General features: G+C 45.7%; 2 protein-coding genes across 2 annotated transcripts in view; one reads left to right on the top strand and one right to left on the bottom strand.

The window, feature by feature from the left end:
* Positions 1-11,268, bottom strand: part of LOC132401288 (zinc finger protein 214-like) — a 1,156,463-nt gene that overhangs the window by 61,979 nt on the left and 1,083,216 nt on the right. The window lies entirely within an intron of this gene.
* The window catches only part of LOC132401384 (collagen alpha-1(I) chain-like), a 43,952-nt gene that overhangs the window by 6,614 nt on the left and 26,070 nt on the right, over positions 1-11,268 (top strand). Inside the window, exon 3 of the mRNA XM_059983509.1 lies at positions 132-449. Coding sequence (XP_059839492.1) covers positions 132-449 — 318 coding nt within the window. The remainder of the gene's footprint in view (positions 1-131; positions 450-11,268) is intronic.

Here is an 11,268-nt window from a genome sequence, read left to right as displayed (position 1 = left end):
GATGTGGGAACGAAGGTTCGTTGACAAGAGCCGAGTACAGATGTTAAGTGTCTGAAATGACTCAGCTAAGCACATTTCTCCTGTCTGTCCACCTTTGTCGCCTTGCCCTGATACGCTTTTCTCTTCCCCAGGCGAGTCTCTGAATTTTACCATCGTGGTGGAGCACAGTCAGATAAATGCAACCGTCGGTGAAAATGTGACGCTTGCAGTGCGGCCGTCGGGCAATATCTCAAGCGGAAGCTGGACCTTTAAAGAGAAAACGGTCTGTCAGTGGATCGATCAACTCGTGTCTATGGATAATTCTTATACATCGCGAGCTCAGCTATTCCCCTCCAACGGGTCGCTGCTGCTGAAGTCGGTGAAAAAGTCGGACAGTGGGACGTACGTTGTGAACATGGTGCCAGCCAACGGCTCACAAACCTCAGCGACCGTCACTCTCCGAGTCACCGGTAAGAGAGACGTTCCCTCATTTACTGCAGAGCTTCTATTTTTCCCTTTAATTCTGTGTTTTATCCGATTTTATTTGGTACACCGGAAATCACTAACGTCTTTGAAGGTTTATCTTTTGTCGATCGGGAACAGTTAGCCTGTCCTTTATTTACTGTGGGATCTTGCCTGCTGCTTGTGGGTGGGGAGCCCGACGCCGAGTGACCCCGGCCCACCCCAACGGTCACATCTCGCCTGATTACGGCGGTTTACTTTGAATAAAAATGACCTATTCTTTGACAGAGGAGTTTTTTTCTCAAATTTTTTTTTTCACTTATTTCCGTTCAACTGATGTGACGTCTGTAGTGACCGGACAGTGCGGCATTCCCAGTCACAAAATGAATTCTTTCAACCCGCGTTTGAATCGTATTAATTCTTTAGCATCTGTGCCTGGGTTGTGTGTGTGTGGCATTGAGCTGATGTCACTTCGTATGATCTTGTGGGCAGTTTAACAGCTGAAGTGACGGCCAGGGACACACTGCCGACAATGTCACCGCTCCGGAATCCTGAAAGTTCCTTTGAAAATAGACACAAATAACGCAGATGTTCGGAATCAGAAGATAATCCCGCGATGAAATGTGAAACGTTTAAAAGGAAGACTGAGGCTGTGAAAAAAATGAGTTCATCGGGGGTGAAAAGAATGTGCTTTGGCTCCTGATGAAAAGATCAGACTGTGTAATGGTTCGCATGTTTCACGAGAAAGTTGTTCCCGTTGTTGTTGGCAAGGACGGAGTTCGGGTGAGCGATGCAGTTTCCAGGAAACCTACTCAACCACCGTAACGGTCCTGGAAAAAAATCTGGCGATGCAACCAGTGATCTGTAATCTGAACATTCAGATTATGCACACCCATCTCAAATAACCCCAGAGCAAATTGTCACATTTTTCTCCAAATTTTCACATTTCTCACATTTTGCCTGAAAGGCAAAATAACTCAGCTGGTATAACTCTGAAATTAAAAAGACAAACAATTATAAACATCAGCAAGCCAGGAGAGAGAAATGTAAAGCAATTGGAGTCAGATGCTGTTCTGAGAGATCAATAATGTCCTCAGCAAGCCATGGGCTCCTGTTCTGCCCTGGATCTGTGCTCTCAGATTCTCTAGAACGGGGAAACCTATGCCCTGTCGCAACTTGACCACAGCCTGGCATCAGCACCAGACAAGGTAGATTTGGTCTAAAGTCTCCAGTGTGAGCCGAGAGACTATTAAGTCTCCAGTGCATGTTCAGAATTGAATGCAGACGACACGATTCTTTGCCAGATCCCCTCCACAGATTGTTAAAGTAAATATCTGCAGGAAGTAGATGGCTTTGTTGCCAAGCTTGCAAATGATAGGGAGATTGGTGGAGGGCTGGTGGTGTTGAGGAAATGAGTAACATGGAGAAGGACTTGGACAGATTCGGAGAATGGGCAAGAAAGTGGCAAATGAAAACAATGTTGGAATATGCATGGTCATGAACTTTGGTGGTAGAAATAAATGTGTGGACTATGTTCTATACGGAGAGAAAATCCAAAGAGCTGAGATGCAGAGGGACTTGGGTGTCCTCATCTTAGAAGAGATGTACTGACATTGGAGAGGGTCCAGAGGAGGTTCACAAAGATGATTCCAGGAATGAAAGGGTTATCATACCTGGAATGTTTGATGGCTCTGGGTCTGTACTCACTGGAATTCAGAAGGATGAGGAGGGATCTCATTGAAACCTTTTGAACGTTGAAAGGCCTAGACAAAGTAGATGTGGAAAGGATGTTTCCCAAGATGGGAGAGTCTAGGACAAGAGGGCACAGCCTCAGGATAGAGGGGCGGAATTTCAAAACAGAGATGTGGAGAAATTTCTTTAGCCAAAGGGTGGTGAATTTGTGGAATTTGTTGCCACGTGCAGCTGTGGAGGCCGGGTTGTTGGTTGTGTTTAAGGCAAAGACTGATGGGTTCTTGATTGGACATGGCTTCAGAGGTTACAGGGAGAAGGCTGGGAACTGGGGCTGAGGAGCAGGAAAAAAAGGATCAGCCATGTTTGAATGGCGGAGCAGACTTGATGGGCCAAATGGCCCAATTCTGCTTCTGTGTCTTATGGTCTTGTGCTTTGAGCACAACTTCAGTGTTGCTATTTTTACACGTGTGAAAACGCAACAATACCGGCATTGGTTACCAATATACACTCATGTTCGAAAGCTGGACAGACATTTCATTGTTGCTTTGCAGCTAGAATTTGGTTATTGAGTGAGGAGCTTTGCATTTTTCAGCAGTATGCGTTATCCTTGTTTTAACAAAATCAGACGTTTACGCCAGTTCATCTTTCCATCAGCAGAGAGGTGTACTATAGATTGGTAGTCATTCAGCACACATACTGCCCATATCCACTCCATCTAGGACTTTAGGACTGTTCATATTCGGTAGGTTTCAATGAGCTGTCCCCTCAGTTTTCCAGACTCCTGTGACTACAGGTCCAGAGGCATCAAACATTCCTCACCCTCTTCAGTCCTGGAAGCTTTCTTGTGGAGATCAATCCCTCGGTTTTTTTTAGTTCTTCGGCCCAGCAGTTCCTCTGAGCTGAATATTCTTAAATAGCCTGAAAAATGTGCCGCACTTTGAATGAACATTATACAGTATAAAAGAAAATTCAAGCTGTGTGGCTCAAAACCTACATGCGCAGGAACATCTCAGCTACTGCCCGGATGCGCACCTGCACAGTTCAGAGGGAGCCCTACATGTTAACCTCCTCTGGACCCTCTCCAATCCCAACACACAATTTCTCAGAAGAGGGGCCCAAAACTGCTCGCCGTACTCCAAGTGCTGTCTGAGCAATAGCTTGCAAAGCCTCTGCATTACATCATGGCTCTGAGAATCAATAAGATATAGGGGCAGAATTAGGCCATTTTGCCCATCGAATCTGCTTCGCCATTTCACCATCCAATTTGATCCAGTTTTCCTCTCTGCCCCAATCCCCTGCCTTCTCCCCGTATCCCTTCATGATCTGACCAACCTGGAGCCTATCAACCTCTGTATGAAATATACATAAAGACTTGGCCTCCATAGTGGCCTGTATCCATGAATTCCACAGATTCGCTAGACTCTGGCTAAAGAAATTCCTCCTTATCTCTGTTTTAAAAAGATGTCCCTCTATTCTGAGGCTGTGTCATCTGATCTTAGACTCTGCCCCTATAGAAACATCCTCTCTACATCCACTCTATGAAAGCCTTTCACAATTCGACATGTTTCAACGAGGTCACCCCTCATTCTTCTGACTGGCAGTGAGTACTTTCCCAGAGCCATCGAAAGCTCTTTATATGATAAGCCAATCAATTCTGGAGTCATTTTTATTAACATCATTTGAACCCTCCCCAGAATCAGCACTCCATTTCTCAGATAAAATTAAACACAATACTCTATCTGTGGCCTCACCAGTCGGACAGTACATCCTTTTTTATATTCTTGTGTTGGAATGAATGCTAACATTGCATTTGTCTTCGTCACCAGAGACTCAGCTTGCAAATTAACCTTAAGAGAATCCTGCACGAGGACTCCCAAGTCCCTTTGCCCTTCCATTCTTTGCAGTCAACCAGAAAAGGCTCCCTTTGTTCTCACTCATAACAGTCAGGCCCTGCCTTCTCCATGCTGGGATAGAGAGTTGGATGATTGGCAGTAGGAATAAAGGCAGCCTTTTCCAGCTGACTGCCTATGACGAGCAGTATTCCCCAGGTGACTGTGTTGGGACCGCTTCTATTTTTAAAAATTTCCTGTCAAAGATTTGAATGAAAGAATTGATGGCTTTGTGTCCAAGCGTGCAGATAATATGAAGATAGATTTTTTTTGAACAGTCCCTTAACTAATCAATCTCTTCTTGTTTACTCTTTCTATATCTAGGAAATATTTTGATATCCCCTTTTATATTACTGGTGTTAGATTTCATCTTCTCCCTCCTCACGGCTTTTTAAAAATTTCCTTCAGTTGCTTTAAAAAAATTTAACAATCCTCTAAATCAACACAAAATTTTTGGAATATTATATGCCGTCTTTTTATGCTTTTATTGCTGTCTTTGACATTCCTTGTCAGCTACCATTGCCTCGTCCTCCCTTTGGGAATTATTTATGCTGTGTCTTCCAAATTTTCCACACAAAGGCCAGCCGTTGCATCATTACCTTTACTCTGCTGGAGTATTGAATCTTCCAACCCACTCTGACCAGCTCCTCTCTCAGGCCTTCGTCATTACCTTCACTCTGCTGGAATATTGAATCTTCCAACCCACTCTGACCAGCTCCTCTCTCAGGCCTTCGTCATTACCTTCACTCTGCTGGAATATTGAACCTTCCAACCCACTCTGACCAGCTCCTCTCTCAGGCCTTCGTCATTACCTTTACTGCTGGAATATTGGATCTTCCAACCCACTCTGACCAGCTCCTCTCTCAGGAATTCGTCATTACCTTTACTGCTGGAATATTGAATCTTCCAACCCACTCTGACCAGCTCCTCTCTCAGGAATTCGTCATTACCTTCACTCTGCTGGAATATTGAATCTTCCAACCCACTCTGACCAGCTCCTCTCTCAGGAATTCGTCATTACCTTCACTCTGCTGGAATATTGAATCTTCCAACCCACTCTGACCAGCTCTTCTCTCAGGCCTTCGTCATTACCTTCACTCTGCTGGAGTATTGAAACTTCCAACCCACTCTGACCAGCTCCTCTCTCAGGAATTCGTCATTACCTTTACTCTGCTGGAATATTGAATCTTCCAACCCACTCTGACCAGCTCCTCTCTCAGGAATTCGTCATTACCTTCACTCTGCTGGAATATTAGATCTTCCAACCCACTCTGACCAGCTCCTCTCTCAGGAATTCGTCATTACCTTCACTCTGCTGGAATATTGGATCTTCCAACCCACTCTGACCAGCTCCTCTCTCAGGAATTCGTCATTACCTTCACTCTGCTGGAATATTGAATCTTCCAACCCACTCTGACCAGCTCCTCTCTCAGGCCTTTGTCATTACCTTCACTCTGCTGGAATATTGAATCTTCCAACCCACTCTGACGAGCTCCTCTCTCAGGCCTTCGTCATTACCTTTACTCTGCTGGAGTATTGAATCTTCCAACCCACTCTGACCAGCTCCTCTCTCAGGAATTCGTCATTACCTTCACTCTGCTGGAATATTGAATCTTCCAACCCACTCTGACCAGCTCCTCTCTCAGGCCTTCGTCATTACCTTTACTGCTGGAATATTGAATCTTCCAACCCACTCTGACCAGCTCCTCTCTCAGGAATTCGTCATTACCTTCACTCTGCTGGAATATTGAATCTTCCAACCCACTCTGACCAGCTCTTCTCTCAGGCCTTCGTCATTACCTTCACTCTGCTGGAGTATTGAATCTTCCAACCCACTCTGACCAGCTCCTCTCTCAGGAATTCGTCATTACCTTTACTCTGCTGGAATATTGAATCTTCCAACCCACTCTGACCAGCTCCTCTCTCAGGAATTCGTCATTACCTTCACTCTGCTGGAATATTGAATCTTCCAACCCACTCTGACCAGCTCCTCTCTCAGGCCTTCGTCATTACCTTTACTGCTGGAATATTGAATCTTCCAACCCACTCTGACCAGCTCCTCTCTCAGGCCTTCGTCATTATCTTTACTGCTGGAATATTGAATCTTCCAACCCACTCTGACCAGCTCCTCTCTCAGGAATTCGTCATTACCTTCACTCTGCTGGAGTATTGAATCTTCCAACCCACTCTGACCAGCTCCTCTCTCAGGAATTTGTCATTACCTTCACTCTGCTGGAATATTGAATCTTCCAACCCACTCTGACCAGCTCCTCTCTCAGGCCTTCGTCATTACCTTTACTGCTGGAATATTGAATCTTCCAACCCACTCTGACCAGCTCCTCTCTCAGGAATTCGTCATTACCTTCACTCTGCTGGAATATTGAATCTTCCAACCCACTCTGACCAGCTCCTCTCTCAGGAATTCGTCATTACCTTCACTCTGCTGGAATATTGAATCTTCCAACCCACTCTGACCAGCTCCTCTCTCAGGAATTCGTCATTACCTTCACTCTGCTGGAGTATTGAATCTTCCAACCCACTCTGACCAGCTCCTCTCTCAGGAATTCGTCATTACCTTCACTCTGCTGGAATATTGAATCTTCCAACCCACTCTGACCAGCTCCTCTCTCAGGCCTTCGTCATTACCTTCACTCTGCTGGAATATTGAATCTTCCAACCCACTCTGACCAGCTCCTCTCTCAGGAATTCGTCATTACCTTCACTCTGCTGGAGTATTGAATCTTCCAACCCACTCTGACCAGCTCCTCTCTCAGGAATTCGTCATTACCTTCACTCTGCTGGAGTATTGAATCTTCCAACCCACTCTGACCAGCTCCTCTCTCAGGAATTCGTCATTACCTTCACTCTGCTGGAATATTGAATCTTCCAACCCACTCTGACCAGCTCCTCTCTCAGGAATTCGTCATTACCTTCACTCTGCTGGAATATTGAATCTTCCAACCCACTCTGACCAGCTCCTCTCTCAGGAATTCGTCATTACCTTCACTCTGCTGGAATATTGAATCTTCCAACCCACTCTGACCAGCTCCTCTCTCAGGCCTTCGTCATTACCTTTACTGCTGGAATATTGAATCTTCCAACCCACTCTGACCAGCTCCTCTCTCAGGAATTCGTCATTACCTTCACTCTGCTGGAATATTGAATCTTCCAACCCACTCTGACCAGCTCCTCTCTCAGGCCTTCGTCATTACCTTCACTCTGCTGGAATATTGGATCTTCCAACCCACTCTGACCAGCTCCTCTCTCAGGCCTTTGTCATTACCTTTACTGCTGGAATATTGAATCTTCCAACCCACTCTGACCAGCTCTTCTCTCAGGCCTTCGTCATTACCTTCACTCTGCTGGAGTATTGAATCTTCCAACCCACTCTGACCAGCTCCTCTCTCAGGAATTCGTCATTACCTTTACTCTGCTGGAATATTGAATCTTCCAACCCACTCTGACCAGCTCCTCTCTCAGGAATTCGTCATTACCTTCACTCTGCTGGAATATTGAATCTTCCAACCCACTCTGACCAGCTCCTCTCTCAGGCCTTCGTCATTACCTTTACTGCTGGAATATTGAATCTTCCAACCCACTCTGACCAGCTCCTCTCTCAGGAATTCGTCATTACCTTCACTCTGCTGGAGTATTGAATCTTCCAACCCACTCTGACCAGCTCCTCTCTCAGGAATTCGTCATTACCTTCACTCTGCTGGAATATTGAATCTTCCAACCCACTCTGACCAGCTCCTCTCTCAGGCCTTCGTCATTACCTTTACTGCTGGAATATTGAATCTTCCAACCCACTCTGACCAGCTCCTCTCTCAGGAATTCGTCATTCCCTTCACTCTGCTGGAGTATTGAATCTTCCAACCCACTCTGACCAGCTCCTCTCTCAGGAATTCGTCATTACCTTCACTCTGCTGGAATATTGAATCTTCCAACCCACTCTGACCAGCTCCTCTCTCAGGCCTTCGTCATTACCTTTACTGCTGGAATATTGAATCTTCCAACCCACTCTGACCAGCTCCTCTCTCAGGAATTCGTCATTACCTTCACTCTGCTGGAATATTGGATCTTCCAACCCACTCTGACCAGCTCCTCTCTCAGGAATTCGTCATTACCTTCACTCTGCTGGAATATTGAATCTTCCAACCCACTCTGACCAGCTCCTCTCTCAGGCCTTTGTCATTACCTTCACTCTGCTGGAATATTGAATCTTCCAACCCACTCTGACCAGCTCCTCTCTCAGGCCTTCGTCATTACCTTTACTCTGCTGGAATATTGAATCTTCCAACCCACTCTGACCAGCTCCTCTCTCAGGAATTCGTCATTACCTTCACTCTGCTGGAATATTGAATCTTCCAACCCACTCTGACCAGCTCCTCTCTCAGGAATTCGTCATTACCTTCACTCTGCTGGAGTATTGAATCTTCCAACCCACTCTGACCAGCTCCTCTCTCAGGCCTTCGTCATTACCTTCACTCTGCTGGAATATTGAATCTTCCAACCCACTCTGACCAGCTCCTCTCTCAGGCCTTCGTCATTACCTTTACTGCTGGAATATTGAATCTTCCAACCCACTCTGACCAGCTCCTCTCTCAGGAATTCGTCATTACCTTCATTCTGCTGGAATATTGAATCTTCCAACCCACTCTGACCAGCTCCTCTCTCAGGAATTCGTCATTACCTTCACTCTGCTGGAATATTGGATCTTCCAACCCACTCTGACCAGCTCCTCTCTCAGGAATTCGTCATTACCTTCACTCTGCTGGAATATTGAATCTTCCAACCCACTCTGACCAGCTCCTCTCTCAGGCCTTCGTCATTACCTTTACTGCTGGAATATTGAATCTTCCAACCCACTCTGACCAGCTCCTCTCTCAGGAATTCGTCATTACCTTCACTCTGCTGGAATATTGAATCTTCCAACCCACTCTGACCAGCTCCTCTCTCAGGCCTTCGTCATTACCTTTACTCTGCTCTAATATTGAATTGATCTTCTGCCTGAAAAATGCTGTGTGAATTCTTGATCATTACTCCCACAAGGGTTCCTTAAGCTCCTGAATCAAATCTAGTTCATTACATGACACACAACCCAAAAATGCCCTTTCCCCAGTGGGTTCCAACACAACCTGCTCTGAAAAAACCATCTCATAGATATTTTACAACTTCCCTCCTTTGGGATCCAGTAATAACCTCATCTACCTGCATTTGAAAATCCCCAAGGCTATCGAAGCATTCTGCTAATTACATGCCTTTTCTATTTCTCGTTGTAATTTATATTCCACATCCTGCCTACTACTTGGAGGGCTGTATATAATTCCGATCAGATTCGTTTGACCCTTGGTTTCTTATCTCTACCCACACAGATTGTACACCTTCTGGTCTATGTCACCTCTTTCTAATCATTTGATTTAATTTTATTACCAAGAGAGCTACCCATCCCGTCTGCCTCTCTGCCTGTCCTGCCAATGCTATGTGTATATTTAGGCATTAACTTCTCAACTATGATCTTCTTTCAGCTACGAATTTGTGATGCCCACATTCAGCATTGCCCATACCTGCAAACTCTAACTGTTCTACAAGATCTACAACATTATTCTGTATATTGCAGACATACAAATGTAACATTTCAGTTCTGCATTCATCATCGTTTTCGATTTTGTCCCCATGTTACACTTCGGCTGATTGTACTGAATGCATTTTCTGGAGCATCTGGGTGTCCTTCCTCACTGTCTCACTACACAGTGCAACAATTTGATACCAGTTGCCCATCGTCAGCCCTATAACTCCACCATCTCCCTGCAAAATTTGTCTAAAACCCTCCCCAACAGCCCTAGCAAAACTTCCCTAGAAGAGATCCCAATGATCTGGAAATCTGAAACCCAACACCCTGTGCCACTCCATCAACCACTCATTCACCCTATTACTGCACTGATGAGCGCATGTAAAGGGAGTTATTCAGAAATTAATGTCTTGGAGTTTCTGTTCTTCTGCCTTTTCCCTGACCCCTTGTACTCACTGTGCAGGACCTCTTCCCCTTTGTACCTCAGGTCATTGGTGCAACGTGCACCACAGCATCTCGCTGCTCACTGTCCCTGATGAGAATCTTCAGCAGCCTCTCTGAGCGGTCCTGGACCCTAGAACTTGGGAGGCAGCACAACACGACATCCCGGTGTCTCCTTCACCGCCAGAGAGCATCCTCTCCACACGCCTAACTATCGAGTCTCCTGTCCCGATCACTCTGCCTGACTTTTCCATTCTGCTTATTTCTGTGTGAACCCAGATGTGTCTGCTTGTTCTCCTTGTTGCTCCTGGTGTTCCTGCACTCTGCGTGTGACCACCTCACTAAAGCCTCATCTATGAAATTCTCAGCCTCCCAGATTATCTTGAGTACATCCAGCTCCTCCATGTTGTTGACATTTTCATTCAGGTGCTGCAGTTGGATGCACTTCCTACAGAAGTAGTCATCAAGGAAACTGTAGCCCACAAAGCACAAAAAGAGTGTTTCACTTCGATTCGCAAGGCCATCATGTGCCACTTCCACCGATCCTACGCTGACCCACTTTATTCTCCCCACACTCTCATCAACAAGCCGCCAGATTCCTGATCAACTGCAAACCCGAGACAAACCTCGCTCGCCAGCAGTCCGCGTGCTCTCAACCACACTGAAAATATGAAATGCCTGCCATTTTGATGCACACGGCCAATCAGGTTCAGTGTTAGTAATCCGAAGATCCGAGTTGGGTGTTACTCTTCCACCCATTGGATACCTGTGCTATGCTGTAACTGTTTACAAAGGTTCAGTCCTGCAGAATTTAAAATCAGAATTACAAAATCAACGTGTCAAAACATTTCGATACGGCCCAAGTGCGGAGGGAGACTGAAGCGGGTCAGCAGTTCACTGATTTTAATGAGAATGTTGCATTAATAATGAAATACTAAAGGTAACCCTCAGGCTGGGCCAGCATGTGTTCGTCCAGGGGAAAACAGCTCCTGGCCCCGCCGAACTGAGAAACCTTGTTAGTGTGGACGCTTACAAATCCACGCGCAAAATATCAGACAGTAAGCCATATGCAATTACATGATTGAACTTTATAAATCTTAATCTGAATATCGGGCTAGTAAAGAAAATAAAAAATAGAAGGGCCCATTTTAAGGAAAAAGTCAGAAGTGTACGTTGGAGCTCATCAACCATCGACCTCCACTGAGAGTCTTGCTCTCAGACCCTCGCTCCCGG

The sequence above is a fragment of the Hypanus sabinus genome, chromosome 10 (genome assembly GCF_030144855.1).
Source record: "Hypanus sabinus isolate sHypSab1 chromosome 10, sHypSab1.hap1, whole genome shotgun sequence".
In the NCBI taxonomy this organism is placed as follows: domain Eukaryota; kingdom Metazoa; phylum Chordata; class Chondrichthyes; order Myliobatiformes; family Dasyatidae; genus Hypanus; species Hypanus sabinus.
The sequence above is the reverse complement of the archived record's forward strand: the minus strand, read 5'-3'. Positions and strand labels throughout refer to the sequence as shown.